This window comes from Macaca thibetana, chromosome 10 (genome assembly GCF_024542745.1).
Source record: "Macaca thibetana thibetana isolate TM-01 chromosome 10, ASM2454274v1, whole genome shotgun sequence".
Taxonomy (NCBI): domain Eukaryota; kingdom Metazoa; phylum Chordata; class Mammalia; order Primates; family Cercopithecidae; genus Macaca; species Macaca thibetana.
The window spans coordinates 52,230,261-52,250,511 of NC_065587.1; the positions used below are offsets into that span (position 1 = coordinate 52,230,261).

Consider the following 20,251-nt stretch of genomic DNA (forward strand, 5'->3'; position numbering starts at 1 on the left):
AAAATCCCAGGGCTGACTCGCTGCAGTTGGCCCAGTTTCGGTCACATGCCTTTGCCTCGACTAACCAGTTTACCCATGATCACCAGGGGAGTGCAGTACTGATGGCTCAGTCAAGGATTTGCACACGTTCCTGGAGTCAACAGTCAAGCTCAGCCTGTGTGACTTAAATAAGGAAGTGCCAGTGCCCAAAGGATGACAGAGCCAGGCGGGTGAAGCCTCCACCTAGTGCCGGGCACACAGGAGGCAGTAAGTGCTCTGGCCTTTTAGCAGATGCCAGCCCTGGTACCCAGGGGCAGACACCAGCCAGCTCATTGTCAGTGGCCTTTCCTGGCCTGCCATTAATTCCGCTTAATTTGCCTGCCACATTGTCCCACCCCCACGCCAGCCCCCAGCTTGCCCCTCCTCTTGTGCTGTCCCCGCCTTGAAAGCTCAGCGAATCCGAGCTTCCCGGCACCAGCCACCTGCCACAATTTGGGCTGGGCTTTTAATCTTGGTTTTAATTCTAGCTCATTCTCTTGGCTGTATTTCCCAGCCCGGGAGCCCCAGGGCCCATGCTAATTTGCTTCTCCCACCTCCACTGGTGCCGGAATAACCATTTTTAAAAGTGCCTTGGGGAAATCTAATCAAATGAGAGCAAAATCTAATTTGGCACTAAAAGCCTCTGACTGAAACTCTGTTTTCTGGAGCCTAGTGGAGACTGAATAATACACCCTTTTGGGGCTTTTAAGGGTTGGGGGTTGGAGAAAGGAAAGAGACGTGAAAGGGGAGATTCTAGCAGAGGAAACAGCTTGGGACATGCTGACATCTGTGGCACTGAAAAGAATGGGCAGGAGTGAGCTTCCATGGGCAGGAGGAGGACCCGCACCCACTCCCCACGAAGAAATTCTCATCCCAGCAGCCAAGCCAAGAAGCTGAACTCTAGCATTCATCAGAAAGACCTTGGCCCAAGTCTTCAAGAACCAGTGGCTTCAGTGGGTGGGGACTTGGAAGATGTGGGAGTGTAGCGGGAAACCCAGTTCCGCAGTGGGGAGTTCAGTGAAGCTTTTTTCTCTGACTTTCGGTTCACTTTTCTGCAAACTGAGGGGGTGAAAATCTGTGCTTCTTAAATGACTTGTGGTCTGGGCTCCTTTCAGAATGTGTCAAAAGCTGTGGACCTGTTTCCAGGAAAATGCACAAAAGGCGAAATCTGGCATGCAATATTCCAGGAGAGGTGTGGACCCCGCCACTCCTCAAGACAGTCTCCAGGACCCTATGGGATCTGTCCCCTCTTCCCTGCAATGCCATTTCCTCCCTCCCTCACTGTCCCCTTGGGTTCCAGGATGCCCCCGCACTTGTACCGGCCTCAGGGCCTTTGCACCTGCCAGTTCCCTCTGCCTGGAGCAGTTTTCCTCCTATCCCCTCTGACTCGTGTTCTTCAGCCCAGCGGGGCCTCTCACAGCACCGTGTGGGGCCACTCTGTCCTGTCATTCTCCCTTATTTTCTTCATCGCATTTGTCACTGTTTCCCACTAGAACATTAGCTGCACGAGGGCAGAAGGGATCCTGGTGGTCTTGTTCACTCCTGTGATTCCAGTGCCTGGGACAGCTCCCTGCATACCATAGGTGTTTAATCAATACTTGCCGAATGGATATAGGCATGCATACCTTCCCTAGGGCAGTGAGACCTCAAATTCAGCAATTTCCAGTGCCACCATCATGATGTTTACCATGCCCAGTTACACTGATTCTATTAACGTTTTACTCCAGATTGTTTCACCCTGGACTTCAGTTGTTTCAAAAGGAATCTTTTACATCACTGCCAGTATTGTTTGCTCTGAGTAGAAAGTGTCGGGGCTCTGTAGGGGGGGGTGTAACCAAAACGCAGGTAGTAAGAGCGAGATCTGGTATAAGGAAAGTGATTTTTTATTCCAAAGCTAGCTTAAGGGAAGAAGTACAGTCTTCCTGCCTTAAGAGTACTGCTTTGCTTTTAGGAGCAGAAAGGAGGTGCTTTTAAAAGGGAGCCTGGCATGAATGGCACACAGGGGAGGAAGTGAGTGCTGGGGGGTCCGCATATCTCACTCAAGTACTTCATCCACCGGGAAGTCAGCTGACAGCCACTGGTGCCTTTGTGGGTGGAACTAGGTTCTAAGGGTGGCCAGAAGCTCTGCACCTGGGAGGGAGTTTCACAGCAGGCATACTTTGGGTTGTAGATGGACCATTGTCTCTCGAGGCAACCTCCTGGTGAGTAAGAGTTCCGCTCCGGAGCCTCTAAGCGGGTGATTAGATGAACTTGGCCTGAAGAGACTGTCTGGTGTAGGGGAGGTAAAAGGTTATAATTGCATTTCTAAAGGGCAAAGTGGGGCATAGGGGAAATGGAGAAAAAAGAAGAGTGAAAAATAATAAAACTCTGCCAGGCGGGGTGGCTCACACCTGTGATCCCAGCGCTTTGGGAGGCCAAGGCAGGCGGATCACCAGAGGTCAGGAGTTAAAGACCAGCTTGGCCAACATGGCAAAAACCTGTGTCTACTAAAAATACAAAAATTAGCTGGGCGTGATGGTCACGCCTGTAATCCCAGCTCTTCAGGAGGCTGAGGCACGAGAATTGCTAGAACCTGGGAAGCGGAGGTTGCAGTGAGCTGAGATCACACCAGTGTCCTCCCGACTGGGTACAAGAGGAAGACTCCATCTCAAAAAAATAATAGTAATAACAATAATAAAGCTCATTTTTTTCTTAGAAAAATGGGAATACCAATTTATGAGGGGGCTTATTTTACCCTCTTCCTTGTTGAGGTCCTGAGCCGATTAAGAAATCAAACCCGGGAGTCAGCAGATGCCAGTCAACACTGCACTCCGATGAATCTGGTGAAGGCTAGGTTTGAGGGCATGGCTTCCTTCTGAGGGCGTTTGGGCTTCCTGACTAAACTCCGAGTGTGACGGACTTTTTACTCATGCTGGTCCACACCTCTCCTCCCTACGCGGACAGGACAAGCCTCCTGAAAGCTAGCACTCCCTGGGGGCAGTTCAGTCCCCAGAGGAAAAGCACAGGAAGGATTGGGCTACCCATGCCCACTTTGGCCCTTCAAACCCACCAGACACATGCTAGGGGTTAGCAAACCACAGCCAGTGGACCTAACCAGGCCCTCCATTTGTTGTGGTAAATGAAGCTTTATTGGAACATAGCCCCGCCCACTTGTTTATATCTTGTCTGTGACTTTTTTTTTTTTCTTTTTAACAATAGCAGGGTTTAGTAGTTGTCACAGAGACCCTTTGACCCTCTGGACCACAAAGCCTAAAATATTGACTATCTGGCTTTTACAGAAAAGGTTTGGTGACCTCTGCTGTATATTGTCCCCCTCGGAGGAGGTGCAGGAGAGCATGGAGAGAGGCCAGGAATGTTACAGGAGTGGAGCCCCCCACATGGAGGGCAGCGTCAGAGGTGGGGGTCAAGGTCACTAGGCTTAGGAAATCTGGTTTCCTGACCTACATTTGGTCTCCAGGGGCCTTCCTGGCTCTCACAACATGGCTCTAAAGACCTGAAGGGTGAGATGCTAGAGGGTTGGACCATAGACAGGTTTATTTAAATAAGAGAGGGTTTCTCAGCCATGCACGATGGCTCACGCCTGTAGTCCCAGAACTTGGGGAGGCCGAGGCAGGTGGATCACTTGAGGTCAGGAGTTCGAGACCAGCCTGGCCAACATGGTGAAACCTCGTCTCTACTCAAAATACAAAAATTAGCCGGGCATCATGGCACACGCTTATAGTCCCAGCTATTCAGGAGGCTGAGGCAAGAGAATCCCTTGGACCCAGGAGGTGAAGGTTGCAGTGAGGCGAGATCACGCCATTGCATTCCAGCCTGGAAAACAGAGACCCTCTCTCCAAAAAAAAAAAAAAAAAAAAAAAAAAAAGGGTTATTGGATTAGGGGCTGCTGACATTTTGTCCTGGCTCAGTCTTCGTAGCGTGGGGGCTGCCATGCGCGTCGGCGAATATTGAGCAGCATCCCTGGCCTCCACCCACCAGATATCAATAGCACACCAAGTTGTGATGAAACCAAAAATGTTTCCAGACATTGCCAAGTGTCTCCTGGGGACAGAGATTACCCACCTTCTGGCCAAGAGCCACTGCTTTGAGGAGCTGGATGCATTGAGGCATCTCCAACATTCCAGGTGCCAGAGAAAGAGAAGTGCAGGCCTTTAGCTTGCCCAGGACTCTCATGCTGCCTCCCACTCCATCAGTGACTCCCTGACACCTAGCCAGGGACGCCCAGTCGCTGTTTAATTAGGCACCCACCACCTAATTACATTTCACTCTGTGAAAACTGGATATGACTCAGAGACTGCAGCCGGTTCCCCGCCTCCTCCTCTGCAGAACGCCAGGTTCTTCCCGTTTATTTTTGCTCCATCCTCCCACAGAAAGGGAGGTTCCATCCTGGACCTTACCCCTGAGGCTGCTAGGGGATCCTCCCTTCCTATTTTCACCTCTCCTGTGTACCCAGATCCTTCTAGGAGGTGTTTCATCAGCTCCTCCCTCTGGAGTGGTCACCTCCCAGCCCTGCATGGTGGGCGAGTTATTTAATGAAGTGCTCCCCTTTGCCTTGTATTTTGGGAGTTCCAGAATCCCGCTGCTTGGGTTCCTAAGGGGTCTTCCCCCTCCCGGAAAGTGTCAGACATCTCCCAGGTCACCAGGAAAACCCCTGCAGAGGGAGCCAGCTCCATCGCAGCTCTCCCACGGCCAGGTGGCTCTGTACTTTCTCCAGGGACACTGGTGGATGGGTTGTCCTCTCCTCTAGGGGCACCAGAGCCCCATCCCACCCACTGTCCTTCCTCTGGGGGTTCACCTCCCCGGCCTTTCTCTTTTCATCCTGAGTTCTTAGCTGAGTGCTCACATGCACAAGGCCCAGCGCCGAGCTTCTGTTAGCAAGATCTCCTTACATCCCTACAACTGCCTGGAACGCTCGTGTTCTGTGCTCTCAACAATACTCGTCAGAAATTTCAGAACCGTGGCGTCCTCATCTAGAAAGAGAGGACTAGAATAGGATTGCTGTCTCTAGTCGGCAGTTATTGTACATGCAAACCAGGCACCATGGCTCACGCCTGTAATCTCAGCACTTTGGGAGGCTGAGGCAGGCAGATCGCTTGAGCTCAGGAGTTCAAGAACAGCCTGTGCAGCATGGTGAAACCCCTTCTCTACAAAAACTACAAAAATAAGCCAGGCATGGTGGCATGCGCCTGTCGTCCCAGCTACTCGGGATGATGAGGCGGGAGGATCACTTGAGCCTGGGAGGTTGAGGCTGCAGTGAGCCGTGATGGTGCCACTACAGTCCAGCCCGGGTGGCAGAGTGAGATGTGTCTCAAAGAAAAAAAAATGTACATGCAAAATAAAAACAGAAGAAGACCATGAAGAGGACTTGTCTGTCTCCTCATCACAGAGAGTTTTTAGGCACATCCCCTTCCCGATGAATTAGGATGATTTTCTTTAAGCTTTGTTGTTGATGTAACGCATGCATGTGGAAAAGTGCACGGCTCCCAAATGTCCAGGCCAGTGAGGTGTCACCAAGTGAACCACCTGCTCTAGCAAGACACAGAACAAGACCATTCATTAAACACCCCTTGCTGCTCCCACCCACCATCCCCCCCGTCTCCAGGATACCCACTGTTCTTATTCTAACACCATAGGTTAGTTTGGCCTGTTCTCATAGATGAGGTCATATGGCATGTATTCTTTTGTATCTGGTTTATTTCTCTTAACATTCTTAGGTTGCTGAGATGCATCCCTGTTCTTGAATGTAGCACTAGGTCTTTCATTCAGGTTTCAATGCAGCCTTCCATTCTCTAAATACGCAACAATTTCTTTACCCATCCTTTTGTTGATAAACATTTCATTTGTTTCTACTTATTTACTATTACAAATGTGCTGTCATGTCTTACACCTGACTTTAGGTGAATGTACGAATACTTTTCTATTGGGTAAATACCCAAGATTTAAATTGCTTGGTAGAAGTTATCAATGCGTTCAAATTTAGCAGACACGGCCAAAGAGTTCCCCACCGTGGCTGGACCAGTTGGGGCAGCCACCCAGTGTGTGAGGGCTCAAGTTGTCCCATATCCCCACCCATACTTAGTGTTGCCCATTTTTTTAATGTTTGCCATTCTGGTTGCTGTGTAGTAGACAGAATCCAAGGGATCCACAAACTTCAATGGGGAAAAATAATTACAGTCTCATTTTCACTAACCTATAGCTGAAACTTAGCATTTGCTTCCAATATGAGCATAGGCCATAAACCACAGTATGTTGGCAGAATCTATAGCTTTGTCATCTGTAGAAACCAGTATTTTAATATCCCATTGCAGTTGTTGCAGATATCACAAAATCAAATATTTTCACTTGTAACTGTTTTGAAATGATCACAGTCTACAAGGTTTTAAAAGACACAGTAGGCCAGGTATGGTGGCTCATGCCTGTAATCCCAACACTTTAGGAAGCCAAGGCAGGCAGATCACCTGAGGTCAGGAGTTCGAGACCAGCCTGGCCAACATGGTGAAACCCCGTCTCCACTAAAAATACAAAAAATTAGCCAGGCATGGTGGCAGACGCCTGTAATCCCAGCTTCTCAGGAGGCTGAGACAGGAGAATCGCTTGAACCCAGGAGGCAGAGGTTGCAGTGAGCCATGATCGTGTCATTGCACTCCAGCCTGGGCAATAGAGCAAGACTCCATCTGAAATAAAACTCAAAGACACACCGTATAGCAAATGCTTTTGGTGTTTTGATAACCGTATTTCCAAACAATTGATTTTCTCTGTAACCCTATGTCTTGTATTCAATGCATGTAATAACATTGGAGAAGGGATCCATTGGCCCCGTGTGCCAGGGGGCTCCATGGCAGAGCAGGTGTGCATACTCAATACAATGGTTTAATAAACATCATCAGGCACTTTCTCACGTGGCCTCCTGATCCATCTCTCTCCACAGCTTTCTTCGGGAAGTATCTTAATGAATACAACGGCTCCTACGTGCCGCCCGGCTGGAAGGAGTGGGTCGGACTTCTTAAAAACTCCCGCTTTTATAACTACACGTTGTGTCGGAACGGGGTGAAAGAGAAGCACGGCTCCGACTACTCCAAGGTAAGCTGCGACCTTTCCGGCCTGGGAGAGACCGTGAGGCCCAGCAGTTAGGGGCCCAACTCGGGAGCCAGACTACCTAGGTTCAGATTGTGACTCAGACACTTAAAAGTGTGACCTTGAGCATTTTACATCCACCTCCTCATTCTCAGTTTTTTCATCTCTCAGCCAGGCACAGTGGCTCACACCTGTAATCCCAGCACTTTGGGAGGCCAAGGTGGGCAAATCACTTGAGTCCAGGAGTTCAAGACCAGCCTGGGCAACATGACGAGACCCTGTCTCTACAAAAAATACAAAAACTAGCCAGGTGTGGTGGCACATGCCTATGGTCCCATCTGCTGGAGAGGCTGGGATGGGAGGATTGCCTAAGCCTGGGAGTTTGAGGCTGCAGTGAGCCAAGATCTTGCCACTGCTCTTGGGCCTGGGTGACAGAGCAAGACTGTGTCTTTAAAAAAGAAAAGAAAAGTGGGCCGGGCGCGGTGGCTCAAGCCTGTAATCCCAGCACTTTGGGAGGCCGAGACGGGCGGATCACGAGGTCAGGAGATCGAGACCATCCTGGCTAACACCGTGAAACCCCGTCTCTACTAAAAATACAAAAAACTAGCCGGGCGAGGTGGCGGGCGCCTGTAGTCCCAGCTACTCGGGAGGCTGAGGCAGGAGAATGGCGTAAACCCGGGAGGCGGAGCTTGCAGTGAGCTGAGATCCGGCCACTGCACTCCAGCCCGGGCTACAGAGCAAGACTCCGTCTCAAAAAAAAAAAAAAAAGAAAAAAGAAAAGTGTATTCATTTCTCAAAGAATAGTCTCTGTTTCCAAGAGTTTGGTTTTTTAACATTTTGCCCAGACAGAATATTCTTACAGAAAGTACATATACAGAGTGTACCACTCAAGGGCTTGTTGCAAACTGAACGGACATGTGTAACGAGCACCCAGGTAGGCCAAGAAGAGAATGTCACCACCGCCCGCAGCAGTCCCCTCACGGAATTCCCCCCACTCGACAGCCCTCCCACGAGCATAACGATGATTCAGACTCTTAGCGTTACAGATTCTCTCTGCCTCCGGCTTCTCTTGCTTGGTATTATGTTGAGTTCATTCTTGCTGCCCAGCATTCCGTCATGCGCTTATACCGCAATTTGTTTATTTATTCTACTTTCATTGGGCATTTAGGTATTTCCAGTTTAGGGTTATTACACATAGTGCCGCTGAGCACCGTCTAGAACCTAGTTCCTGGTGAGCACAGGGGTTCGTTTCTGTTACACCCGCTCCTCACAGCAGCGTTGCTGAGCACAGGGTGTGTGCGTGTTCAGAGTGAGTGGTTCCTGCCTAAGCACCTGCTGAGGTGGCTGATCCTCAGTCGTCGTTTTTTCTATTTTTAATTTAAGATGAATTGACATGAGGTAGCACGCACAGATCTTAAGTGGACCGCTCAGTGAATTTTCACATACGTGTGCATCTGTTTCAAATATGCGTGCATCTGTCTCACCACGGCTCCGATCAAGACGTACAGCATTTCCGGAAGACTCCCTGGGACCCCTCTCCAGTCATGAACCCCACCCTGGGGATGGCATCTACTCCGACTTCTGTCACCGTGGATTCGTTTTGGCTGTTCTAGAACTGCACCTAAATGGAATCGTATAGTCTGTTCTCTTCTGCGTCTACCTTTCTTCACCCAGTGCGGTGTCTGTGAGATCTGTATTTATCCCTTCAACAACTCATGGATATTTGGTTGTCTCCAGTTTGGGTCTGTTATAAACTGCCATGAACATCCTTGTCCATGGCTTTTAGTGGACATATGTGCCCATTTATTTTGGTTACACGCCCGAAGAAGAGTTGCTGGGACATAGGATGTGTTAAGATGTTGCACCCGGCCGGGCGCAGTGGCTCATGCCTATAATCCCAGTGCTTTGGGAAGCCGAGGCGAGTGGATCACTTTAGGTCAGGAGTTCGAGGCCAGCCTGGCCAACATGGTGAAACCCTGTCTCCACTAAAAATACAAAAATTAGCCCGGTGTGGTGGCGAGCGCCTGTAATCCCAGTTACTCAGGAGGCTGAGGCAGGAGAATGGCGTGAACCCAGGAGGCAGAGATTGCAGTGAGCCGAGATCGCGCCACTGCACTCCAGCCTGGGTAACAGAGCAAGACTCCATCTCAAAAAAAAAAAAAAAAAAAAAAGGTTGCACCAGTTTACATTCCCAACCAGAAATGGGAGTTGCTCTGCATCCTTTATCAGCACTTGGTGGTGTCTTTTTTGTCAGGGCTGCTTTGCTGGGCGTGTAGTGGTGTTTCCTTATGGTTTTACCACAGAGGCTTTTGAGGATCACATGAGTTAATACATGTAGAACATTAGAAGCACCCCCTTGCACGTAGTAAATACTCAGTATGTAGTGGCTTAGATCAGGGCAACAAATATTTTCTGTAAAGGGCCGGATACTAAATATTTTAGACTTGACAAGGCTTACAGTCCTGTTACCACTGCTGAAGTCTGCCATTATAATGTGCAAGCAGCCATGGGTAATATGCAAACAAATAAGCATGGCCATGTTCTAAGGAAGCTTTGTTTCCAAAAACAGGCAGTGGACCTGCTTGGCTGTAGTTTGCTGACCCCTGGCTTAGATGAGGAGGAGGAGGAGGAGGAGGAGAGGCTGACGGTGAGGTTTCATCCAGATGTCCCATTTTAAAAGAAACATAGAAATGAACAAATCTTCCTGCCCCATCCGAATCATCAGAGTCAGCTCTGACATCCCCCCACAGCTGGTACATTCTTTCCCCAGACTGGCTGCCAAATCCATCCTTCTTTCTCTTTTCCCCTCCACACTGCCACCAGTCCTGGGCCCTGCCTACTGTGACTCCCCAGGTTAAAGTCACTAGAGAACAGGCAATCACTGAAAGAGGGTAGCAAGCCGGGAGTGAGTGGACAATAGGGACTGGTGGGGACTGTGGAGAAGGCGTCTGTCTAAAAGGGGCAGATCGGGCCCAGGTAGAACTGTGGACCCAGACGGCCAGTTTTCCTATTTTTCGGCAGAAGCTGCAAATTTGTATTTTTTACCTATGAAATCTCCTGATTGGTAAATATTGGCAGCTACTTCAGACTCTTCTAAAATCCTGCATGAATTGAGCACGCCTGACCCACAGGCCTGCGGCCCTTCAGCCCATCATGTCATTATTCTGCCAACACCCTCCAGGGACTGTACAGTGAGTTTCACATTTGGAGTCAGTGGGATCAAGCTCAGAGCCCCAACCTGGACACATATTACGTGATCTTGGACATGCTGCCTACTCCTAAGAGCCTCAACTCCCAAATCTGACAAACGAGCATACGCTTGCATACTTAGTCATGTGCACTTCCATTTACTGAGCACCTACTGTGTACCAGGCACCCTGCTGGGTGTTTAACATGTAGTACTTCTGATACTCAGAACAATCATATGAGGGGAGTGGACTAGTCAAACTTGATTCCATTATTCATTCACCACCCCCAACAAGTATTCATTGAGAGCCTGCTGTGTGCCAGGCACCATGCCAAGTGCTGGCTATTCCAGGGTGAATGAAAACAGACCCAGCCATGGTCCTCCTGGAGCTCACAGTCTGGCACATGAAGATGTGATATAAACCATTAAGTGATGTGCACACATCATTAATGCGCACACACACACACACACACACATCACACCCATCTATTTTGTCATCCCCAGTATGAGCCATTTCAACCTACAAGCTTGCTGGTTATTACAGTCATCTTAGTTGTTGTTTTTTGTTTTTGTTTTTGTTTTGAGACAGAGTTTTTGCGCTTGTTGACCAGGCTGGGGTACAATGGTACGATCTTGGCTCACTGCAACCTCCACCTCCTGGGTTCGTGTGAGTCTCCTGCCTCAGCCTCCTGAGTAGCTGGGATTACAGGCATGTGTCACCACGCCCAGCTAATTTTGTATTTTTAGTAGAGATGGGGTTTCTCCATGTTGGTCAGGCTGGTCTTGAACTCCCAACCTCAGTGATCCACCCACCTTGGCCTCCCAAAGTGCTGGGATTACAGGCGTGAGCCACAGCACCCGGCCACTATAGGGTAATTTTTTGTAATCAGACTAGGCGCTTGCAGTTGTTTATGAACAGAAATTTAACTCCCATTGGCTTAATCAAAGAGGAAATATATTCACCTGTTTAACTGAAAACCAGCTGTAGGGGTATCAGGCATGGGTGGATCCAGGAGTTCAAATGAACCCCTATGGAGTTGGTTTCCCTCTACTGTCAGCTCTGTTTTCTTCTGCTCGGCTGTATTCACAGACGCTCTCTCTCCTCCTGGTAGCAATGTAACCTTCCTTACATCCTCCCAGTTTCCTGGCCAGCTGCAGGCGTGGGAATCTGTCTCCCAGGATTCCCAGTGAGTCTCAGTGCATCTCATTGGCTCTGGATCAGTCCCATGTCTGTCCCTGAGCCAATCAGTGTAGCCGGGAGGACGACTGGTTCCCTGGACTATAAGTCACATGGTCCACTCCTGAGCCAGACGTGGGGGTAGCAGGAGCTCTACCCTGGAACCTTGGCTGAGAATAGAGCCCCACATAAGAATGGAGTTTCCACCAGGAGAAGGCTGACTAGGTGCTCAACGGCCAAAAAACACTCTGTCCCGCTTCTGTTCTGGAAACACCGGCACACATGGAGATCCCTCTGCCTCTGACAGGTCATCCTCGGCTTCCCATAAGTCTGATGGGTCCAGGCCCAGGGGGCAGAAGCCGCCTTCCGCCTGCCCTCAAGTCTTACTCTGCACATAGTAGGCCTGCGGCCTCCCAAGTGAATTAATTCCAAAGTTCTGATGAGGCAGTCCAGCATGGACTCCTTGGAATATAAATTCCAGTCCCAGGGCTAAGCACGCTGTTTCCCTCCTCCCAGCCTCAGTGCAGGCGGATTCTCTAAATATCCTGAAAAACACATTCCCTCCTTTTTAAAATTCTTCACCACATCCACGCCTCGTCTCAGAGCAGCCCAATAATCAGGTTATCCCGGGGTGCTCAGGGTTCTTTTGGGGCTAAGCATGGGGACATAGAACGTCCGTCCTTTTGCCCAGTGTCCCGCCCCCACACATCTCCTCGTGTGAATGAGAACAGCCCTGTGAGAGAGGCGTGAGAGGATTCCTGTCCACACCCCCCCAGTTACCAGGGGCCTGGGAACAGACGCTCTAACAGGGATGTGGTCAGAGGGCGGGACGGTGAAGTCAGAACTGGCTCGGGTCCAGGGTTCAAATCCTGAGGGTAGCAGTGGGCAGCAGGAGCCCAGGTGTCAAGGGAACAGGCGTGAGCCCGGGGTTCCAGCCGAGGCAGAGCTCAGGAGCCCTGTGCCCTGGGCCCTAGACTCAGGCAGTAAGATGCCTCTGGCAAGGCAGAGCGTCACTGCTGGCCTCGGGGAGGGGCTTGTTGAGAGGCCCAGGCAGGGAGGAAGCTCAGCCCTTCGTAAGCCCCCCTCAGAAGGCCTCTGAGGACTCTGTCCCAAGTCACTAATCCTCAGGTGGGTACATGCCACCAAAGGAGTCCAGATGTCAAGGGCGGACAGAGAGGCGGTGGTGATGAGAAAACAGTGCTACAGGACAAGCACTAAAGGTAGAAGAGGGTTGGAGAAGGGAAGACAGTTGTTGGTGGGAAGCGAAGTGAGAATGACCTAGGGTTGAGTCCCCCGAAGAAGCTTCCAGGTGGCTGGTCAAAGCAGGCCTGGGTGTTGGGTGACTCTGCAGGGAGGTGATGGCAGTGCACAGCCAGCCTGGGGGCAACCCGGCAGATTCTATGAACTTAAATGTGCCCCACCCCTTGCCGCAGCATGTACACTTCTCTGTCTGTCTGGAGAAGCCTCAGTCATATGCAGGAGATGGCGTGACAGAGCAGTTGGTTATAGCTTTGTTTGTTACTGAAAGAAATCGGCAAAGTCCACCAATACACGAAATAACTAAATGACCATGAAGCATCCCTCCCCTGGAAGATCCTGGGCAGGATGGGGCAGGTCTGCCTTATGTCCTGAGCCCAGCAGGCAGAATGGGAAAAGCGAGTTCCAGAACTCCGCAGGTCCTTAATGAAATGTCACCTCACTTCAGCCTTCCTGGACCACCTTGTATAAGGGCACCCCCACACACACTCCTTACTGCAACACATCACCATCTGACATGTTATACGCTGTGTATATTACTGATTCATTTGTAAAGTATCTGTCTCTTCTCATAAGAATACGAGCCCCTTGAAGGCAGGAATGCTCATTTGTTTTGTTCACTGCTGTATTGTCAGATAAATGAATATGTACAGTATGCTGCGATTAATAATATAAAAAGATGCATTAAGTGATACTATAACTTACCTAATAAAACACTGGAAAGGTTATTCTCAGTAGGGGACAGAAGAGCCAAGGTTATGGGGGTGGGTGGGGGGTCAGTAAGGAGTAATCTAATCAAATGAGACTTCACTGTCCTTTGTACTATTTTAATTTTCACAAAGAAACTGCAGGCATATGGTTCTTGGGGAATAATGACTAACACTCATTTAGACATATCATGTACCAGATACTGTTTGAATCATTTTACATAAATTAACCCATGCGTTTCTCACCATAGTCTGTGAGGTATATACTGTTAGTATTCCCAACTGTCAGATGAGAAAACTGAGCCCCAGAGAGGCTAAGTAATGTAACCAGGCCACACAGCCTAGTAAGTGATAAAGCAGGATTCGAACCCAGGCCATCTGGCTTCAAAGTCCATGCACTAAACCACAGCCCGTGGGCCCAGACTAGTGGTTTTTGTATGGCCCCTGAGCTAAGAATGGTTTTTAATTTTCAACTAGTTGAAAAACAATCAAAAGAAGAGCAGTTTTCACATGGTATATACAAAAAAGCAATGTTATTCAGCCTTTAAAAAGAAGGAAATCCGGCTGGGCGCAGTGGCTCATGCCTGTAATCCCAGCACTTTGGGAGGCCAAACCAGGTGGATCACTTGAGGTCAGGAGTTCGAGACTAGCCTGGCCAACATGGTGAAACCCCGTCTCTCTACTAAAAATACAAAAATTAGCTGGACATGGTGGTGCATGCCTGTAGTCCAGCTGCTTGGAAGGCTGAGGCAGGAGAATCGCTTGAAACCGGGGAGGCAGAGGCTGCAGTGAGCCGAGGTCGTGCCTCTGCACTACAGCCTGGCCGACAGAGCAAGACTCTGTCTCAAAATAAAACAATAAAATAAGGCAATCTTATGATATGCAGCAACGTGGATGAACCTTATATGCTAAGTGAAATAAACCAGACACAGAAGGACAAATACTGCATGATTCCACTTACATGAGGCAGCTAAATTAGTCAGACAATAGCAGCAAAAAGGAGAATGGTGGTTGGCAGGGCCCAGGGGAGGGGGAGCTGGGGAGTTGCTGTTCAAGATGTATGAGGTTTCAGTTATGCAAGATGAAACAGTTCCAGAGATCTGCTGTACGACATGGTGCTTAGAGTTAACGGTTCTCTACTTCACAGATAAAACTTTGTTAAAAAGCATACCGCTCGTGGTTTTTTACCACAATAAAGCTTTTAAGAGTAATTTTCATGACGTGAAAAATATATGAAATTAAAACTGCATCCATACATAAAGCTTTACTGGAGCACGGACATGCCCATTCATTTTCCCGATAGCTGCTTTCAAGCCACAATGGCAGTAATGAGTAGTTGCAACTGAGACGTGGGGTCTGCAGAGCCTAAATATTGACTATCCGACCCTTTACAGGAACGGTTTGTGCATACTTGCTCTAAACCACTATGTATGCTTCTCATTAATAATTTTATCTGTGTGGGGGAAAGAAAAGATGGACCTGACCCAAAAATACAAAGGCCTTGGCTGCAGCTCTGGATGTATGGCTTATTCGTTTGGGGACCTCACTTCCTTATCTGTAAAATGGGTATAATGTCCACTTGTGGAAGTTGCTGTGACGGTCAGCTGAGCTAAGATATTTCATAATACTAAGAGCGTATGTTCATTCGTTACAAGTTGTCTGGAGCCCGAGGAGCCGCTGCCACCCACACGTGCTGCCTTAGCCTTGGAGGGAAGCCCGGTGCTGAGTGCCCACTCGAGGGAAACACGCTTTTGCCTGGGGCTGAGGCTGGCAGTCTCCGCAGACACTAGCTGCTCAGTCGGTGAAGCTTGTGGATGCCTGCAGGAATCACCTGGGGCTCAGAGGGTGCCTGCCAGAGGGAGCCAGATGCACCTCGGGGTCCCGGCTGTGGCTTCTCAGCCCTGTGGAGCTGCGCAGGCCAGGAGCTCCTGGGTAGAGCCTGACTCCTGGGCGCCAGATTCTGGAAAACACGCCTGGGCCTGCGTGGCCCCCACCCGTCTCACCCTCCCGCTCGCAGCTCTGAATTTCAGAGTCCTTCCTCATGGCTCTCCCCAGGCACCCCAAACACAGTTTGCCCATATCTGAACTCGGCCTTTCGCCCAGCCCAGGCCTTCTCTGTACCCTTCCCTCAACTGCCCAAACCAGAGACCAGCAGGGGTGGGGTCACCTGCCCCTCCCACCCCCCACGTCCACCCAGTGGCTGTGTCCTGGCTGCCACTGAGCGTCACTGGATGCCACCCCTGCCACCCTGGCCCAGGCCCCCAGGTCTCTCCCTTAGATACCTGGGTGTGACTGAAGCCCTGTGGCTGGAGGGATGGGCAGCTTTTTTTGGCCCACCTGGCACTAACTGCCTGCCGGTGGAGCAGGGTGGCAGCTTTAGAGGCAGGTGTGTCATGTGGCATTGTGGAGCCAGCAGAGGTCGGGGAAGACTCAGCCAAGGAGTGGCCACTGAGGAGGACAGATAAGGAGGGGAGCTCTCAGACATGGAGAAAATCTGCCTCGCCACCAAGACAGTCCTGATTCTTAGTTGAATGGTGACAGAGAGCTGGCTGTGCACAGGACACTGTGGCAAGAGCTTCACATCTATTAGAGCTTTAACCCTCCTGTCAGCCTCGAGAGGCAGGTACCATAATCACGCCACACACACTTCCAAACATGAGACTCTGGGAGCCCCTGACCTACCCTCCTGGCTCTCATTTCTCCCCTGGCCTGAGCCATTCCCTGGAGGTAGCCAATATCCTGGAGCTTCTTCCCACACGTACCTTTATTATTTCATCCCATATGCAGATGTCTCAAACAATGTACAATGCTGTGTGTGTGTCCTTAGACTTTTCATGAATGATACCATATACAAATCCTTCCACAACCTGCTTTTCTCACCCAATATAACGTTGTAAGATTTATCCATGTTTGATCCGTGTTCATCCACGTAGCTCTGTTCTTTTTCACTGCTTTGTAATCCCATTGTGTATCTTCTCCTAGGAATGGAGGTTAATGGTAGCTTTATTTTTAAAAAAGTTTAACCACAGCCAAACAGGCATATAGTTCTAGGATGAAGTAGTGAAGATGAGTCTGTTATGAAGAGCAATGGTGGCTTCCCACCCCACCCCACTGGCGGGGGGCAGCAAGTGTCTACTACTGGCAGTTCCACCTCGTTCTCATGCCATTTCTTGATTTGACCCCTTCAGGCCCTGACTGTTGATGTCAGGGTACAGAGCTTTGCACCATTTTTAGATCCACTGTAAGTTACCTTTGTCATTTTAAGAACTTTTCTAATACCTTTAGATCATGTTCCAAAACTATAGCAGCAGCTCTTTGATTTATGTAACATGTATTATTTTTATGTAATACATTCTATAGAGCCCCCTTATAAAATTGTTTTTACTCCCCAAAATTAATCCATAAACAATATTCAAGGACCAATATATAAAGTAGCAAGTAACTTTCTCTGCTTCTCTCCTCTTCCCAGTCTTCAATCAGCATTTTGATATCCTTCCAGATTTTTCCTTGATGCTCAAAAATACATGAGGTTAGAGTTTGGTTTCTCCTCTTCACCCTCCCTTCCCTCTGCCCCCACAAAAAAAAAAGAATGTTTCTGGGTTTGACTCTGTTGCTTGCTCTTAGCCTTAACCATGTGTCTTGGACAACTTTACACATCCCTTTTTAATGTCTGCACAGCATTGCATAGTATGGAAGCAATGCCACCAGGTGTGTTGGCTCATGCCTTAATACCTACACTTTGGGAGGCTGAGGCAGGAGGACTGCTTGAGATCAGGAGTTGGAGATCAGCCTGGGCAACCACTTGCTAGCTGTATCTACTTGGGCTAACCACTGTTAGATACTCAAGACTGTCTGTAGAGACCCTGTCTCTACAAAATAAGAATAAAAATGAAAAATTAGCTGGGTGTGGTGGCACGTGCCTATAGTCCTAGCTACTCAGAAGGCTGAGGCAGGAGGATCACTTGAGCTGAGGACCTCAGGGTTACACTGAGCTATGATTGTGCCACTGCACTCCATGTCTCCTGAGCGACAGAGCAAGACCCTGTCTTTAATATGTACTTGTGTGTATAATATATATGCATGTATACTATTAAACATATATCCTCCTGCTGGTCACTGCAATGTTTTTGTTTTATAAACAATATTGCAGTGGCCATTCTTGTGCATATGGATATAGTGGATGAGTGTACCTGAAAGAGTGTCTGTAGATGTGTGAATACATCATAGTATATGTATATATGTTGTATACTTCAGGGTGGAAGCTGTAGCCACCTCTTCACCTTTTTTTCAGGAAAATGATCACTTTTTTAAAGTAATTGTTTTGGGCAGAGCTGCTTTCTAGCAGAGGGTATGTTTGAAGAACGCATTACCTTCAAGAAAGATTAGCAGCTAAATATTTACTAAATTCAGGAAGAGTTGTATGGGTGCTATGGCTTATGTCTGTAATCCCAGCACTTTGGGAGGCCAAGGTGGGAGGATCACTTGAGCCTGGGAGATGGAAGCTGCAATGAGCCATGATTTCACCACTGCACTCCAGTCTAGGCAACGGAGCAAGACCCTGACCAAAAAAAAAAAAAAAAATTAAGAGTTTAGGCAAATCTCAACTTCTTAGCAGAGCTTTTAAAGCCTCCAGTTCTGGCTATTTACTTTTTCTCCAACTCTTCTCTCCTCTTGCCCAATATGTAAGTCAGTTCCTTATTTTCCTGGAGACATTACTGCATCCCCATCCCTTTTTTTTTTTTTTTTTTTTTTTTGTGCTGCTCCTTATATCATTTCTGCATTTTACCCTCTTTCCAAGGAACCAGTTGCCATCTGCCCTCTTTTCTATTTTTAGGACACATGGCAAGCACATTCCTGCCTCAGAGCCCTGTTATCTCTGCCTGGAACTCTTCCCTGGATCAGTGATTCTCAATCCTGAATACCCATTAGAATCCCCTGGGGAGTTTTTTAAAAGTCTAATACCTGAGCCAAACCACAGGCCAATCCAACCAGAATCTCTGGGGGTGGGCCCAGGTATCAGTAAGCTCTCCAGGGGATTCCAGCAAAATCCAGTGACATATATCTTCCTATGCCCAGCTCCTTCTTATCATTCAGGTCTCAACTCAAATGTCACCTCCTCAGAGAGGACCTCCCTGACTGCCCCAGCTAAAATATGCCCCTCACCTCAGCTCCCAGTTACTCTTTGTTACATTTCTCTGTTTTATTATATTTCCTTCATCTGTCACACCTTTTAACTACCTTGGTTCTTTATTTATACACGTGTCTACTCCTGCCCCACTGTAGGCACCCCAGGAACTTAGGGATATACCCACCCTGCATGACAGTGTCCCCAGAGCCTTGAAAAAACTTCAGACTTATGAGCCAAGACTCTGTAGTGCTGGGTCCAACATTTACTAGCTGTGTGCCATTGGGCAATTTACTTAGCTTCTCTGTGCCTTAATTTCCTGTTCTGGTAAATAAGGATTATCATCATACCTACTTTCTATAGTTATGTCAGAATTAAGTGAGCAAATACAGGTAAACACAGAACAGTCCTTGGCACATCGTAAGCACTCAGTACTGTTAGCTATTATTCTTTTAATATCTCTTTTTTTTTTGAGTCAGCACCCAGGCTGGAGTGCAATCATGCAGTCTTGGCTCACTGCAGCTTCCACCTCCTGTGTTCAAGTGATTCTCCTGCCTCAGCCTTCTGAGTAGCTGGGCTACAGGTGCTCACCACCACGCCTGGCTAATTTTTGTATTTTTAGTAGAGATGGGGTTTCACCATATTGGCCAGGCTGGTCTCAAACTGACCTCAGGTGATCCACCCACCTCAGCCTCCCAAAGTGCTGGAATCACAGGTGTGAGCCATCCCACCCAGCCTATTCTTTTAATATCTATATTGAATGATATATTGCAATTCCTGCCCTGTTCTCCCTACCCACTTCTCTGCTTTATCTCCAATGAGCTTAGCACCATTTGCATCATTTGTCTGGCATTTCATTTATTTTACTTGCTTATTTCTTGTCTGTCTCCTCCCTAGACTGTCAGCTGCACAAGGGCAGAAATTGTTTTGTTCACTGTTGTGTCCCCAGTGCCTAGCACGGTGCCTGGCATATAGTGGACACCAGTATGAATACCTGGCTCCTCACCTGTTCTCCTTTCTCTCCTCACCCCCCAGGATTACCTCACAGACCTCATCACCAACGACAGTGTGAGCTTCTTCCGCACGTCCAAGAAGATGTACCCGCACAGGCCAGTCCTCATGGTCATCAGCCATGCAGCCCCCCACGGTCCTGAGGATTCAGCGCCACAATATTCACGCCTCTTCCCCAATGCATCTCAGCACATGTAAGCCTCAGCACTCTGCCTGCCAGAGGCACTGCTTAGCATGAAGGGGGAGGGTCAGGCTTTAGCAACAGTACTGTCACCACCATGACTTCACTGTGCCTTCTCTCTAATCCTCCTGGTTGAAAGACCCCAAGAACATGCTGCTTGTCCACGGTGAAACTGGGATGCCACTCCAGACAGCCTGGCCAACAGACCAAGGCAGGAGAATTTTTAACTTGGGGTACACGGCCTCCCACCAAGAGGTCTGTGGATGGAACTGTGTAGAATGGGTTTCCATTTAATGCCGTGTGTATTTTATTTAAGACATCTAAAAACATTCTTTTGAGTAAGGGGTCTATAGTTTTACCAGACTAATTATTTGCCACCATTTATTGAGCCGTGGGCTATGTAGCAGGTGCTGTGCTAAGCCCTTCACATTGTGTCCAGTCCCTGAATACTCACAATGACCCTTGGTGTACCAGTTATCTATTGCCATGTGACAAGTCATCCCAGAATCTAGCA

At 48.7% G+C, this 20,251-nt stretch overlaps 1 protein-coding gene across 5 annotated transcripts in view; it reads left to right on the forward strand.

Annotated features, from left to right (window-relative positions):
- Positions 1 to 20,251, forward strand: part of SULF2 (sulfatase 2) — a 130,373-nt gene that overhangs the window by 77,342 nt on the left and 32,780 nt on the right. For all 5 annotated transcript variants that reach the window (XM_050745161.1, XM_050745160.1, XM_050745162.1 and 2 more), the window contains exons 4-5: positions 6,947 to 7,098; positions 19,581 to 19,750. In XM_050745161.1, coding sequence (XP_050601118.1) covers positions 6,947 to 7,098; positions 19,581 to 19,750 — 322 coding nt within the window. The remainder of the gene's footprint in view (positions 1 to 6,946; positions 7,099 to 19,580; positions 19,751 to 20,251) is intronic.